Source organism: Colletotrichum karsti (genome assembly GCF_011947395.1).
Source record: "Colletotrichum karsti strain CkLH20 chromosome Unknown Scaffold14, whole genome shotgun sequence".
Lineage (NCBI taxonomy): Eukaryota > Fungi > Ascomycota > Sordariomycetes > Glomerellales > Glomerellaceae > Colletotrichum > Colletotrichum karsti.
In genome coordinates, this window is record NW_024065914.1 from 550,839 (window position 1) to 566,919 (window position 16,081).

The following is a 16,081-nucleotide window of genomic DNA, read 5'->3' on the forward strand; positions in this document are numbered from 1 at the left end:
GCCGGCACCCATCACGGCTGTGGTGTGCTCATCGATTCACGGTTATTGACTCGAACGGGCTTCGAATCTTCAGATGCACCGGCGAACGAGAGCTCGATGGCGCATTACGGGTGTGCGCGGGCATGGTTTGACAAGAAACTGACGACACGCTGCAGGCGTTTGACATGATATGGGATCAAAACAAGCTCAAATCTAAACGTGAGGGTGTATTCTTCAGCCCAAAAAGACTAACGCTAACATTGTCTGTATCTAGATCGTCCCTTTTTGGGATGCTGCATGAACTCAAGTCTCAACGGGCCTCCTCCTCCTCCTCATCGTCGAATTCTTGCAGGATCCGAGAACCCGAGCGGGTTTCGAGAACGGCAACTTCCAGATTCCAGCCCTTCTTCGAAAGCCGTCTCGCGTATTTTTCGTATTCCTCGTTGGCAACGCGTAGAGTCGCCTCAATATGCCCAAGCATGAGGTGCTGCTTCAGCTGGACTTCCGACAGCTCGGATTCCTCCAGGCTGTTGAGGTGTTTGGCCAGTAAGAGGCCGTGGAACCAAGCTTTCAGTTGCGACCTTGCAGAAACACCGTTCTTGAGCACAACTACTACCTTGGTCTTGGATGCCGCGTCATATGACGCCGTCTCGGGTAGCTGGCACCACAAGATGTATTGTTGCTTTTCGAAAAGCTCCATGAGGTGGGAAAGATCGACTGTCGGAAGTTGGAAAGACCTCATCGCCTGCTGGCCATTGGCCAAACTTTGCAGAAGAGATTCAAGTGGCACCCCAAACTTGCAGTGTCCGAGAATCGTCTCCGCGTTCCATCGGAGAACTTCGCCGCCGCGCCTCTCAAAAATGAGCTCTTTTTCCGAGATGTCCTTCGGTGTGAGAACTTGATCTTTTGAAAGCAACGCAGAGAAAGCAATGTTTGCTCTTTGTCGATTCAAAGAGCGGGACTTGACGGCTCTGACGCCTTTCCAGTTGAGGAATAGGTAGATGCCGATCAGAATGAAGAGTGTGGTCCAGGTAGCTGTCGGAGTTGTCAAGCAAGAAATGACAAGAGTGCCGGTCTGTACGATCTGTCAGTACATTGCTGGAAGCCCATTGTTGGCACATTGACTCACGATCATGCCCATAAGAGAAATTGCTGTCTCTTGGCTTGCGTCTTTCTGCGATGTATTAGCCTCCGATGTATGATAGTGTTCAACTTTGCCATCAAACGTACAGCATTGAGCTCGCCCAGGTTATTCCATTGGGCAAAGTGACCACTCAGACTGCTTTTGGATGCATTTCCAGCAACGCCGCTGGCCGAGAACAGTATACTCGAAAAGCACAGAACCATGAATCTGATGTGTCTGGGAAACATCGGAGATAGACAGTCGATAATGAACGCGATACTGCAAAGCACATCGGATGCCATGCGGTAGGCCTTGCACTCGGCCTCTATTGATGTTCCCATCAGATGGGCGAAAGCGATGGTACCAAATCTTCCCATTGACTCTCGAATCACCTGGACCATCATGGCCCCAGTAGGAGAGGCTAAAGAATCACCAACTCCCATACCTGATCATCGGATTAGCGCTCATCATACTTGGACACAGATCATATTCAGACTGGTCTTCATCCAAAGATGCGGTGGCAGGTTTAGCCGTAAATGACATGATGAGTGCTTACCTTCCCAAACGGCACGTGAAGATATCATTCCGGCAATTGTGCCCGCGAACGCCTGGAATGAGTCCTAAAACATCATTAGCATATATCGCCTCAAGGTGCAGAGAATAATAACTTACATAGATTTGATAGGCGGCATAATCATCCGTCACACTGTTAGGATAGCCGTCTGGTAGGAAGATGTCAAGCACCTTCCGCCAAGGCTTCTTCCGTATCGTAGGAAGCTGTACAGAAAAAGTGTCAATCACATGCATCAACCTTAAACAGGTGGCAGGGGTATCGTCGTGGTTGAAAGCTTACCAGGATGTCGACCCTCGAAGGTCCGGCACCCGGAGCCGACTGAATAAACTTGGCTTTCAGGTTTCCGGCCTTGTCATACTCAGCTATTGCCAAGTTGGCCGGTTTCCGGGCCATCTTGGGCGGTTCGAGAAGAACCTGAGCCGAAAGCGAACGCATGATCTCGACCAGAGTGATCGCGTTCTAGCGTCAAGTCTAGCGTGAAATCGAAAGGATAGGAAGAAAACAGAAAACGAAGATGCTTTCAAAAGAGAATAGTCAGAGGAAAGATGAGTCTGACGGCATGTGAAAAGACGAAATTTTCGAAAAGGTCGGATTATTAGAAAAAGGAGGAGTGAGCGCGCGCCTGTCATGTAGTGGCGCAAGTGAAAATTTCTTTAGGAGATTCGCCGCGAAATGAAGACGGATACGAAAAACCAAAAGCAGAGACAGGGTCTTACGGTCGATCAAGGCTGTACGCGTACGGGGCTTCGTTCAATTTGACGGGTAAGAAGACTGACTCTCCGAAACTTCCCGGGCAGCACACTCCCGCTCGGCGCCCGCGCGCCTCAACCCTGGGATCAAACATGTTCGATGATCTGTCATTGTCCTCATTTGACATATGTCATGGGAGGGAGCTAAGAATGTAGAGGATGTGGATTGCATGGTTTGTGGTGGTGTGAGACTGGCTGGTGGTGGTGGTGGTGGTGGTGGTGCATGGACCGCGCTGGGAGAGAAAGGAGGGGGGAAACAAGCAAAACTCTCAACCACAAACTGCATCAGAATAATCAAAGACCACATACCCACCACAGACCTGTTTCAAAGATTGGATCGTCGCCGTCAGCGCTGGGCAGCGTGGGCGGGCGGGTGTTTGGGGAACGCACATACGTCAGCACGACGCCAGGTTCCTCGGTCTCGATACGAATAATACGAACTGTCAGTCGGGGAGTCACGAACTACTCCATGCGAACGTGGGATCGGTACGAATGTCTTTCTTTTTCTAGACCATCGGCAGGACGGGCATCCGGAAGAAAGGCGTAGTTCAGCCGACACAGGTATCGCCTCGTAAGGTCTTATCGTCTTGCGATGGAAGCTGGGGTATATGGGATGAGGACTGGGTCTGTGGTCTCGAGTTGTTTACGCAACTATGGATGATGGCTTGCTTGACTAATACTCCCAGAAACCACACTTGATGGTGTTACTCTAACACAAATCCTGTGGCGATGACCGTCAAGGTGACGTGACGTTGGGTTGATCGTTAATCGTCGATATGTTGCTCAACCCGGTGCAGATCCTACGTAGTATAATTCTTCTCAACTGCGGCTAACTGCATCGTGTCAGTTCGTCTGCGGCTACCATAATTAGCCGCCGCACATTAGTTCGCAGAAGCCCCCGCGTTCCGCCGAAAGTTATTTCCAACTGACATTGACAAGGTGTAGTTTGAAAAAGTGTAAGGCGACGGAGCTCTCTAGTTGGCTCGCACCGCAGGATCACTTTCGGTCAGGGCGACGTAACCCACCCCCACACCGATGCCTCAAAGGCGTATCAACGGTTTCCAGCCATGGGGCGAACAGGTGTTTTTCATATCTTTCTCACAACAACAGCTCAAGCTGTACCAATGGTAAGGTCTGGCCTGTCCCGGATGAAGTGGTAAAGTTCCATCACCGACAGGAAAGCTTCGTAGAACAAACCTGCCACAAGTCCTCCGTGGCCAACCTTCTTCACACAACGGACTTCGCCAGAGGTGCGGAAGATGGAATCTTCCGACGTGTATGACACGACGACATACCCTTGAAAACGGCGCCCTCCGGTGAACGCGGAGTTTATCCAGACGGCTTTTGTAACCATCGTGGATGTCCATCCTGCCCCAATCCCGCCGGCACATTTTTGAGCGTCCAACTCCGACAGACAGGTTCGGAACACAGCGCCGAGGAACCCGAGGAGCTTCGGGTACGCCCTACTGCGCAACTTCTCTTTTTGTTCTTGTTGGAATTCAATCGAGAGCTGGTCGATGTTTTACACATCCCGTGTCGGAAGCTCTGCCGCCGTCTCCTCGTCTCACCAACTTTGTCGATTGAAACGTTTCCCCTGGGACAATCATTATTAATTGCACGATTGATTGGAAATCATCTCAGTAGTCGGAAGACGTTTCCGGAGTGGCAATACAGCATTCCTCCCCGGAAAGTGACCAGAGGGGCAACGCAATGCAAGGAGAGTTCGTGCAAGACGTATTCGTACCAAATTTCCACCATCTCGCCATGCCCTTGCCACAAACTCAGATACTCTTTTAAGTTTCACACGCTGATCATTGTTGTTGAGGTTTCCAAATCACATACTGGAATTCTGCCCTGGCCAAGCCTGTACGTGTACAGCAATTCTCTGCGCAGTATAATGCAGCCACCTTCATCGTTTTGGCCCGCTATACCTAATGAGTACATGCTTGATAGTGAACATTTGAGAAGAATGAAACTCCCTCGTGATAAAATTTCTGACGGCGAATGTAGTGGCGCTTGTGGATGGCCTCACCCCTCAAGGTCGAAGGGCTGGCCAGGCCAAAGACTCAATCCGCAGCTTCACGTCTGAATTAGGTCGGTTGACACCGCCACACTACGAAAACACCCGGGGTGGGGCCCGTCGATGCCGGCTTCCGAGTGCCGTCATGTGGGGCCGGTGACGGCGGACCCGGCATCATCTCTGGCTACAGCTTCATAAACTTTCTCAGTTTGAATAGACTGTGACCCAGCCGTCTCTAACTTCCTCATCTACAAACACCTGGTGCATACCTGTACCGACTATCTGCTCTCTCCAGGACTGCAACTGTATTCGACTACCATCACTCCAAGTGTCAGTCAACTCCACGAATCTCAACTCAACTCCCTCGATTTCCTCAGATCATATCGAGCACCGACAACACCAACATATCTCACAGTGACACAGAGGAAATACAAGAATCTCGTCATGAATCTTATTGATTGACAGTCCGAACTACATGAACCTGATGCGAACGAACCGTTTACTACATAAATACTTTTGTTACAAGGGGAATAAATGCCTGTGACGTTGGTGATGGCGGTGGTGATGGGATATAAAAAGTAGACACAAGAAAACAAAATTCAAAAAAGAGAGACCTTCGCTCTAAGTAGACCAAAACCCAATAACCCGTGCATGCATATCCGCCGGAGTATCACATCACATGCAACCCAATATTTCCGCCGCCAGACTCCAAATTCCCTCCCGCCCAGAGATAAGATCAAACCCGTAAAGTCTAAGAGTCCCAAATGGGTCCAAAGGCGGGAATGCCTCTGCTCTCCATCTGGTACACGAACTTGTTGGTGGTGGGCCCGTTGGAGATGATGGCGACGCACTCGGCCCCGCTCTCCTTGTACACGTTGTACGCGAGCTGGACGAGGTTGGGCCTGCCGAGCTGGTCCGTGTCCCAGATGAGCGCGTCTGGGTCGGCCTTGAGGATGGTGTCCATGACGCCCTGGCCGTACGTCTTGAGGGGGTTCTTTGTCGACCAGACGACCCTGGCGGGGACGCGGCGCTCCATGAGGACGGGGAGGCAGGGGCCGATGCCGGAGCCGGTGGCGACAAGGACCATCTTCTTGAAGAGGGGCGCGACGGCGAGGACGCCGGAGGCCGGGGTGCCGCGGGTCCAGATAGAGGTGGGCGGGTTCTCGATGATGCGCTTGGTCCAGTCGCCGGCCTTGGAGACGACGATGGAGAAGCCCTTGCCGCTGGGCTCGGGGATAGCGGCGAAGGCGTGCCATTCGACCATGGGGCGGTCGGTGATGCGGACGCCGCGGGAGGTGCAGGGGCCCGGGGTGCAGAAGTCGAAGTGCAGACGGACGGCGTGCTTGGAGAGGGGCTCCGGGACGACCTTGACGCGGCGGAGGCGCATCCAGGGGAGGGCGATGGAGAGCGTTGTGAGGGCGACGAGGTACAGCGCGGGTGTCTTGGCGAGGGTGATGCCGAGGGGCTCCGTGGGTGAAGCGGTTGAGGCGGCGGTCGCGACGACATGGGCCCAGACGAGCGCGAGGGCTGACCATCCGGCGAAGCGGTGCGTCCACTCGAATTGGTCGTGCATCTTTGCGCGGATTGAGGGGTACGCCATGACGAGAATGGCGAGCAGCAGCAGGAGGATTAGGTACGTAAGGACGAGAGTAATGAGAGAGACGTTGTATAGCGATTGTGGTGCGAGGAAGTTGCCCGTCGCGGCGCCGGTGAAGATGACCCACCAGACGGTAGCGGAGACCGCGCAGCCCGAGTGGACACCGCCGTTGTGGTAGACGCGGGCGAAGTGGCGACGGATGGAAAGGGGCATCGAAGTGGGAACGCGGGAGCAGAGCCAGAAGATGAAGTTGACGACGTAGTCCTGACGGAGGAGGACGGCACCGAGGAGGTTGGCAGCGACGGCGGTGGCAAGGTGGTTGAGCGGTAGAGAGAAGTTCCTGTCGCGGGCGTCCCAGAGGAGGAAGACGAAGGTTGCGAGGTTGGCGAGGAAGATCACGCCGAACAACTTGCGATAGGCGTTGAGACCGCGGTGACGGATCCAGCGCCATCCGTGGAAGCCGTTCTTGGATGGCAGCTCGTAGTCTTCCTGCTTCTCGGCCTCCTCTTCGACGAAGGCAGCCGTCTTTTCGAGGTCGGGGTCGCTGCCGCGAGACGGCACAACAGTGAAGGTGCGGGAATCGACGAGGGTGAGGCCGCTCTCGCTCTTCGTGGGGGAGGCAACCTCGGTCTTGATGGAAGATGCGCTGGAGGAGTTTTGAGGCGTGGACATGGAGGTCGAGATGGGCGGAAGGGGCAGAGGAGGCAGAGATTGTCTGGCACCGCTGGCAATGTCCTTGAGAGCTCTCTTGTCGACCTTGCCGTTGGGGGTGAGCTCGATGACGGGGAGGTACTTCCAAACGGTGGGAACGGCGTAGAACGGCTGGCCTTCGCCGACGATGGCCTTGAGCTCGGCCTCGTCAATGGGCGACGACGCCGAGTAGAAGCCCCAAAGACGATCATCGATCTTCAGCGCGCAACCCTTGGTGACAGCGGAGTGCCTCTCAATGGCTCTGGAAACACCGTCGAGCTCGACACGGAAGCCGGAGATCTTAACTTGGTCATCCTTGCGGCCGAGGGGCTCCAAGCTGCCGTCCTCAAGCCAGCGGGCAAGATCACCGGTGTTGAACATCATGCGACTGTTTCTTGTGTCAGTGTTTTATCCCAGAATGATATCGAAGTGGAAATACTGACCCATCCTGCGTGAACTTGTCCAGCTTGTATCTCTGCGAGGTTAGCTCTGGCAGGTTGAGGTAGCCTCTGGACACGCCAGGACCGCCAGCCCACATAACACCCGGCTCGCCGATGGGAACGGGGTTTTCGTTTTCATCGAGGACATAGACGTTGGTGTTTGGGTTGGGCTTGCCGATAGAGAGCGTCTTTCCGGGCTTGTGCAGGTGAGCGGTGTTGAGGATGCTGATCTCGGTCGGGCCGCAAACGTTCCAGAACTTGATGTAGGGGGCCCATTGCTCGGCGAGGGCCAGAGGGCAAGGCTCACCACCGACGGCAATGGTTCTGATATTAGGGAAGTCCTCACGACGGGGCATGTGCTTGAGGACGACAGAGGGCGTCGCGATGACGGTGTCGACACGCTGCAAGCAATCCGTCCAAAGGTCATTGCCGCTGCCTCTGATGTGAAGCGTACCACCGTTCATCATAGTACCCAGAATCTCCCACGCGCCTATCCGGTTTTGTCGCGTCAGCATGGGTCTGAACAGAGACAGACAGTATTTAGAGTTTGAGACATGATGACTTACACATATCGAAGCCAACGTTCAACTGTTGCGCCACATTCTTTCCCACGCGAATGCCGAGCTTCGAGGGCTCGGTCAGAAGCGTGTTAGTAACGCCCTCGTGTCTCACATCAACACCCTTGGGGCGTCCAGTGGTGCCGGAGGTGTAGATAACGTAGGCGCCGTCCTCGGGCTTTACAATGACACCGGGGTGTCCCGCGTTACCGTGCTTCCAGAGCCAGCTGTTGGCATCAAGATCGACGACATTCACCCGGTGCTGTCTGTCGGCAGGAACACTGCGGAGGACCTTTTCTCTGAACTTGGGCAGGCACAACACCACGGGGGCATTGGAGTCGGAGATGTCGTAACCGAGGGTGTCCTCGGGAATGATACCGCCGTCGAGGGGGACGTACTGGCCACCGGCCTTGAGGACGGCGAAGATAAAGACAACCATCTCAATGCACCGGGAGTAGACGAGGACAACACGGTCTCCTTTCCTGAGGCCGTACGTGCTCCTCAGCTCATTGGCGAGGATGTTGGCTCTGCGGTTGAGCTCGCGGTAGGTGATGGTTGTGCCATCGTAGTGTCGGACGGCGGTGACGTCGGGATGCGCCGCGGCGATGGACTCGAAGGCGTGGTGGACGACGTGGTAGGGGATCACATCACTCGGGCCTCTGCTGAACTGGTTGAAAAGCACTCGATCCGCCAGGGAGAGGCTTTCCAGCGAGTGGAAGGAACGTGAGGAGACCATGATTAGTAGAGCTCGAGGTTGATGCTCTGAGTGAATGTGCCCACCAGTGACGCGTGGGAAATCAGAGCTCGAGGAGGAGAGGTGGGAACCTCGAGAGAGATATATCCCCATCCACCTGGGCCATCATGTCGGGTCCCATGCCATGTTCTGGCCCTGTATTGCCCAGTTCGTCTGTGTGTAGGGAAAGACATTTCACGAACCGTCCAGCCCAAGAGCCCGTGCAAGCCCTGACATCCGAACCACATGTTGCTCCCGTTGGGAAACTCGTCAAAACCTGCACCGAGCATAGCAATAAACAAGGTTGTAGCTTCTAGAACCCCCCGGCAATACTAGCCATGGGGGATATCAGAACGGGGCCTCGTTTCTTCTTTCAGCTCCTGCCTAGTGCCTACTACGCAGTTTGCAGAACGAATGTTTTAGATGCGGTGGAGACTGGACCGCCCTCTGATGAGCTCGACGGAGCCATCCTCAAGGGGGCCTTGTGTGATCGGATGCTGTCGAAATAGCGTGAATGAGAATATCGGCGGAGGAGCGGATACCTGCCGCCGTTAGTCAAGGATCATGACGAATGATGTGCCGAAGCTTGCAAGCAGGACGGGGAAACCGCATCGTGATTGTCAAGGGTTGTTGTCTGGGATGGTCGAGAATAAGTCCGCCGGCCTTGCAACGCGCAGTATGGGATCAAATTGGATCCGATGGGCCATGGAGATTTTCCGTTAGGCAGGTAGGGTAGGCTGTATCCATACACACGACAACACGGACGTTGCCAGACCGTCCAGGTTCGCCCAGGGCCCCGACACGGGCAGGAATTTGGTTGTAACGCCAGTCTCCATCCCGCGGTAACAGAACCGCAGGCCGGACGGCGGGGCTTGGCCGGAGGAGACGTCCAGATTCGGGCAAAGCGGAGGCTGATCCGGAGCAGTTCCGCCCAATGTGGCAGCTGTTTCCATCCCGTTGTTGACGTTGCAACTTGCCGGGAGGCGCTTGGCCATGGCGGCCCTGGACGTCGAAGTTGGCCTTGTATCAGGGACCCTGACGACATATCCGCAGTCTGCTGCGGCTATTTAGGGGAATCCTTGGCTTGTTTGTGAATAGGCGTCAGGGGTGGCTTACAAAGGCGTTGTAAATCAGTCGATTCTTGCCGTCTGTACGTGCCAGCGATCGTGGAGGATGTGCCAGGCGCTTGCGGGTTATGCCTTGCCTTGTCATCTTAGCATCGCGCTGCCATGGTCTTAAACCTTGTCGGTGTCCTCCCCGGTTGGTGATGGCGTCCGGGGTACACCCTGAACATCGCGGCTCCTCACAAGTTCCAACCGTCCACCTTCGGCCGCCCCTCTCCCTCCTCCCTTGATTTTTGGGGCTCCAGTTCGATGCGACGCTAAGGTTTAGACGCAGGTCCCCTCGCCTCGGCCGAATTCGGTCATATCATTAACAGGGCGACCCGCATGCAATGCGTGCCGCCTGTTAGTGAAGAAGAAAGTTGATGCGAGCAAAGGGAGAAGCAAAAAAAGGGCGGCAGAAGCAAGAATACTTCTTTGTCTCGCTGCCATGTGTCGAGCCACGCCAGAAGACCTCGATCCATCATCCAAGCTCACCAAGTTCTAGGTCATCTCGCCCTGCCTAGCTCGCCCGTTTTTCCCCATCTTCCAATCTCGTCTCGGCCCAAAATATTGACCTTGTTTTTCATTGTTTTTTTTTTTCTCCGAAGCCAACATGGACAATCTCCAGACTCTCCAATTGACTGTCGAGGCCGACAAGGGCGTCGCCCTCGTCCGATTCAACCGTCCGGCCAAGAGGAACGCCTTCTCTCAAGTCATGATCGGCGAGATCATTGCGACTCTGGCGCACCTCGACGCCTTGGAAACCGTCCGCGCCGTTGTCGTCACCGGTGGTCCCGATGGACCGTTTTGCGGTACGTCTCGCAGGTTTTTTTTTCTTTTCATACCGTTGTTCGAGACATCTCCATGTTTCTTCTCCAAAGTTGGGCCCCGAAAATTCTGGTGTTTGCCATACGGTTTTGGGGTGCTGGTGCGACAGGCGCAAACCCCTCACACGTTCGAAATCTTGCCCCATCCCTTACTTTTCCTCGGCATCTCCTGTTTTCTGTGTGCTTCTCATCAGCGCGCGGGTGACCCCCCTACCACGTGCATCTGGGCACATCGTCACACAGGCGCGCCGCCGCACACGGCAGTCAACGAACACAACTGCCATCCCATATCCATCTGATTCCCCACGGACGTGATACACAGGGGGTCGTCCGTCGTTGGATCGATCACGTTTCTGAATCTCTGAAACGTACTGAGAATGGTCAAACGGGGGACCCGCCAGTGGACCTTTCATCTAATCTAATGGACACCATAACGTTAGCTAATCCGTTTTATGATGCAGCCGGAATGGATCTGAACGAGCTGGTGCAGATCTCCACGGCGGAGGCCCACCATCGCGCCTTTCTCAAGGACCTAACAGACGCCTTTGCCAGGTTCTCCAAGCCTATCATCGCGGCTGTTGTCGGATTTGCTGTAAGTGTTTTAGCTCTTGGCTGGCAATAGCCGTTGTGGCGCCCCGTTGTTGTTTGCTTTTCCCCTCTCAGTCCACATGAGAAACCCATAGCTAATGCGTAAGCCTTCTAGTTGGGTGGTGGGTGCGAGATTGCTCTGGCGGTAAGTGACATGAGCCCCCACGCTCTTGCTGCTAGGCGAACGTAGTCGCTTTAGGCTCTCTGGGCTAACATTTGCGAAAGTGCGATATGATCTATGCCGCTGAGAACGCCTCTTTCGGTCTCCCTGAGATCAAGATCGGAACTATTCCGGGTGCTGGCGGAACTCAACGTCTAGCTCGCGCCTTGGGCAAGCACAAGGTGAGTCAAACCGAGAGCGAGAAAACTTAGGTTTGACCGGGGTGCTCTAAAACCCTCTTCTACCGTCCAATATGCCGGTACGCAACAGCGTAGAGACAGATGAACTGACCGCCCGCAGGCTATGGAGTTCGTCCTTACGGGCGACTCAGCAAGCGGAGCCGAGTTTGAGCGCCTCGGCGTTGTGAACAAGGTGTTCCCTCCTGCAGAGGTCGTCCCGGCCGCCCTCAAGCTCGCTGAGCGCATTGCGGCCATGTCGGGGCCCGTCGTCAAGACCGCTAAGCAGGCCGTCCTTACTGGTGCGTCTCCCCTTTTTTGCCGTAGTGGATGGCTCCGAATCTCAGGGATTGAGGGGGCGGGGCCTGTGAAATATGACTCGCTGACCCTGTCGCAGTTGAAAATAGCCACTTGGACGCCGGAATGACCATGGAGAAATCTCTTTACTACTCGACCTTCAGCCTTGGCGATTTCAATGAAGGAATGACGGCCTTCCTGCAAAAGAGACGTCCTGAATTCAAGCACACGTAACTTTCGGGAAGCCGCAATGGCCAAGGTGCAACGCTGCCACAGGGTCAGGGTGGCAAGCTGCAGGGGCATTGCAACGGTCATTCCATGTCGTGTACATAGTGCGTGATGACTCGAGATGAACGTCGAGTTCAGCATGTGCTCTTGGCAGCTAGACACAACGACTCGCGACATAGAATGAGACGACCGCGGTGTCCCATGGAGGATGGCGCTTGACGGGCGCTTACCGTCCGCTGCTTGGAAAACCTCGTTCGTAGTGCTGAATAAATCAGGAAGCTGGTGAACCAAGCTCATTAAAATCAAGCCTCTTCTGGCAATGACCCGTTTAAGATTGGCCAAATTGACTTGGCGGAGATTCGTCACATTCCTCCTGCTCGATCGAGATGGAGTACGGATACCACGACGACGACCACGGTATGAGCAGCACGACCAGTGGAGGTTAACAGGATCGTGGGATGGGAAGACTGTTGAGCCGACGGCTAATAGTGGCTTGCTGTGTTGCGACATGCATCGCCTGGTAATGTTGCGCCGATCTCATCTGCCGAACCATCGACCACTTGAAGCTACAAGCACATGCTCGCAAGATTGAACGACTTTCCATTTTCGTAAGAGGTCCTGTTTTCCCTGTCATTGCCACTAGAATTACACAATAGTACCTGCTTGTTTTGAATGCATACCGTTCCGTGCCGTGTCTCGTCCTTTTGCTAATGCAGTCGTCTCTCGGTCGACCGCGTCTGCACTGCGCCATTTACCCGCCAGCAGCAGCACTGCAACGTCAAACCGTCGTAGTGCCAATGTCGAAAATCGCATTGCGCCACCCGTCTCTCTGATATTCGTGCACTCGGTCGCCCGCAAGGGCTGCCTCTTCGTTCCACATTTTGACGAGACTGCCGGGGGCGTAGACCCCCTTGAACACGCCCCTTCCGGGTTGTGTGACACCCACCCGGGTGTAAAGATCTGGTTCCTCCGGTGGCACCAATCTCGCTGCCACGGCCTTGAGGAATGTCCACAGATCCTGCGGGTCGGCGATACGGGTGGCCCGGAGTCGCTCACGCGCAAACAGAAGCTCTCTGTTAGCGAAATGAAGCAACTCGCCGATACTAGCTGCAATTTGGGCTTCCAATGCCGCCTTGACAATGGGTCGTATAAACGGCTTCAGCACCCAAGCGAGGCAGGCGAACTTGCTCTTTCGGAGAGTGTAATCCAGATGGTGGATGCGAACGCGGACATTGTGAAGAGTCAATATGTTCTCGAGTCTCTCCTTACCGACCTCCACATCAATCGCAACGTCAATACCGCGCTCATCAAGGTGGAATCCAGCGATGCCAGCGTCGGCTAGTCTGAGGATACCCGAATGCAGGCGCAGCCAAAAGCCGAGGTCTTCCGCTGCGATGGACAAGCCGGATACCGTGATTCGCATCAGCGTTTTCACGGAGGAAGTCGTGCGAAAACGGGCTTTGCGGATTTCAACGTCATTCTGAGTCGAGATGTTGATCTTGAAGGGGAGGAAAGAGCTGTTGTTGATGGTGCGTCCTGGTTCCAGGATGAGGTTCTCCAGAAGGAGATCGATTGCGGGTGCTGAAACCTCCAGACGAGGAATCGGGAGATACTGTATAGCCTGCACAAGCATGGGGATGAAAACGTTGACAGAGTCCGCAACCAACTCCCCATTCGTGTACTGGTGTGCCGGCGACAGAATTCTGAGAATTCTTCTCGTGGTGTTGAGAACTTTCTTGATGTCGGTGTCGTCAAGTACCGAGCGCAGTGCTAGATGCATCTTGTCCAACAATGCATCCAGATCGTCGCGAACCGATGACTCTGATGTAAGCTCTTTCGACTTTTCTCTCAGCTCTTTGAAGCGATCTTCGGCATGATCGAAGAAGTCGGGATCAGTTAACATGTCTTGGAGCAAGTTGCCAATCTGCCTGACGAGCTCGTCGAATTCAGGGTCGCTACGGCCATGCTCCATGACGACCTTGAATAAGCGCTCTACTTCGTCCCAGTGTTTGCGATCTCCAAGTGAGGTCAAGAACAGCCAGAAGTTCTTGAGGGCTCGATCAGCCTCGGGATTCGTTTCGATGTCATCCTGAGCGACCTGGACGGTATCCGAGATGGCGTGCGAATAGACTAGCAAATACCTCCTGATAAGGAGGGACAGCGTCGATACCGAGTCGGAGTAGTCTTTTCTCTCACGCAGATTGAGAATCGTCTTCTTCAATCGGTGCACAAGAGTCTCCTGTTCTTCGCCCGTGATGTGCTCGGCCAGGCTCTGGCCGGCCTCGTCAGCGACACGGGCGACGCCCTCGGTGACAACCTGGGACACCTCGACGACCTCATCTTTGATGTCGTCCTTGGAAGGGGGAGGTTTGGAGTCCCCGTTCGGATTTCGGATGTTTTCTTCGTCCTCTTTGGAAGGCTCGATTTTCTTGGCAGCCTGCTTAGAAACGTCGGACAAGGTGAAGGCTGTGTCGCGGAAAACTTCTCGACCAATGGTTCCAAGATCCGAGAGTAGTAGACGAAAATCCGAGTTGGTTAATATCAAAGATCCCACGGTTTGTAAGCTTTTGTATGCTTGGCAATAATGTCAGTTTAAACTATGATCAGACTTTCATGTAAAGTTTGGCTCGAATGGAACGTAAGGTAGCGCGCGGCGACTCGCGTAGTACCCCAGTGTTGGAAAGGTGTAAATAGAACATGACCCACCAGCGAAGGTATCGGCTTTAGCCTTGGCCTTGGATGCTCGTGCACCAATGTCGTAGGTATCGATGGAGAGTCGGGCTTTGGTAAGATACCAGATAAAATCCTGGATTTGGTCCTGGTCGTTCTTGTGGATAAGGAGCTCGATCAGCTGCTTGATCAAAAGCTTGACGTTCAGCACAAGTGCCCTTCCCGAGTCGCTGAGGTCTGGCGTGTCGGGGTTAAGGACGTCGGCCGATAAGAGGGTACGCAGATTGATGATGAGCTGCTCGTTGGACGGCATATATCCCTTTCCGAGCGCTCTTAGCATCTGATACGTGTGCAGCTTCTCGTGTAGTCGCTGCTGGAGAGCCGTGTCGTCATTGTAGCGTGGCAGCAGAGGCTCGCGTTCGCGATCCTCGCGCGACCGGCCAATGCCGAAGCAGGACAGCATGGCGCGCCAGTGGATAGGAAAGCCGTGGGATGGGGTGTTGGATATTCGCGTGAGCTCATTCATGCCCAGGTCGACGTCGATACTGGAACCAACAAAATTTGGACGTTGGTGAAGATGCGAAGTCAAGACCAGGCAGGCGTCGTTTCTTTGCAGGAGGAATTCGAGGTGACCGGCCCATGACGTAGGTGAGTTCGTGCGCTCTCATCGCTCCTGCCATTCCATTCGCTGGCACCGCTGGGGCGGAGCTTCCGATCCGGCAGATGGCACGTGCAGTCCTGGCAGCTACAGGAGCTTGGGCCCCCTAAAAAAAAGAGCAACCGCGAACTGCAGCCAACACCCTAAAAAGGAAACAGGCGATCGTCTCAAATTCCAAATCACTATCCCCGACATCTGTCAAAGTGTTTCCCGGTCCACGTCACCCTCGTGGTTTTGAATGGTCATTGCGACGTCTTACGGGTTATTTGCTCGCAGTTGCTGGTCATATCTCAGGGAAAATATAATTCATCTTCGAAGAGAACAACATCTCGTCCCGACATTCAACCATCGCGTTTATCAGAAGACGCAATGGCTATTGAATGCGTCGAGCCGATACTGATACTGGGCACCTTAGCGGGCCATTCGGTCGGCGAGCAGTTGAAACAACCTTCTAAGCCGCAAGAACTACCGGCCAATGCAGTCAGACGATGCATATATGGAGTTGAGATGATCATAACCCATCTTAGTGTCCCACGACAGATACCCTAGCTGCCACCAACCGGGAAGCCAGTTGCAAACCAATGATTTAGACAAGAAAGACCACGTCTCGGCCGAATACTGTCAGCCCTACAACCCCTCTTGTGGTTGCTTTAGCGTCTCGGTTTCGGTTAAACCCAGCGAGGAACATCATATCTGCGATGCGACCACAACCACACACATTCTCTCTGGTGTTTGGCGAGATCCATCGCCGGCCCGTCGAGACCCAGCAAACCCCGGGCTGTCAAGCGTATGATGACGCAAATGACTTTCCGCTCACACGGCCCCGCGTTTAACGCGCTTATTTCGCACGCTGGGCGACTACTGCTTCAGCTTAGTGCCGGTATCCCACACTTGCCCTGATAGAGTCGAATG

General features: G+C 54.4%; 4 protein-coding genes across 4 annotated transcripts; 1 reads left to right on the top strand and 3 right to left on the bottom strand.

The window, feature by feature from the left end:
• Nucleotides 1-289: 289 nt before the first annotated feature.
• Nucleotides 290-2,069, bottom strand: CkaCkLH20_05108 (duf647 domain-containing protein; the record flags this gene model as incomplete). Its single annotated transcript, XM_038887827.1, has 6 exons — nt 290-1,054; nt 1,109-1,153; nt 1,210-1,547; nt 1,659-1,722; nt 1,775-1,879; nt 1,956-2,069. The coding sequence occupies 6 exons, from the start codon at nt 2,067-2,069 to the stop codon at nt 290-292; spliced, it is 1,431 nt and encodes a 476-aa protein (XP_038746869.1).
• Nucleotides 2,070-5,196: 3,127 nt separating this feature from the next.
• On the bottom strand, nt 5,197-8,465 carry CkaCkLH20_05109 (nonribosomal peptide synthetase 12; the record flags this gene model as incomplete). Its single annotated transcript, XM_038887828.1, has 3 exons — nt 5,197-7,120; nt 7,176-7,662; nt 7,739-8,465. 3 exons carry the CDS (start codon nt 8,463-8,465, stop codon nt 5,197-5,199), a joined length of 3,138 nt encoding a protein of 1,045 aa, XP_038746870.1.
• Nucleotides 8,466-10,178: 1,713 nt separating this feature from the next.
• On the top strand, nt 10,179-11,847 carry CkaCkLH20_05110 (enoyl-CoA hydratase/isomerase; the record flags this gene model as incomplete). Its single annotated transcript, XM_038887829.1, has 6 exons — nt 10,179-10,377; nt 10,854-10,984; nt 11,096-11,125; nt 11,206-11,322; nt 11,441-11,618; nt 11,714-11,847. 6 exons carry the CDS (start codon nt 10,179-10,181, stop codon nt 11,845-11,847), a joined length of 789 nt encoding a protein of 262 aa, XP_038746871.1.
• A 772-nt stretch (nt 11,848-12,619) lies between these two features.
• CkaCkLH20_05111 (uncharacterized protein) lies at nt 12,620-15,037 on the bottom strand (the record flags this gene model as incomplete). Its single annotated transcript, XM_038887830.1, has 2 exons — nt 12,620-14,307; nt 14,548-15,037. 2 exons carry the CDS (start codon nt 15,035-15,037, stop codon nt 12,620-12,622), a joined length of 2,178 nt encoding a protein of 725 aa, XP_038746872.1.
• Between the last annotated feature and the right edge of the window lie 1,044 nt (nt 15,038-16,081).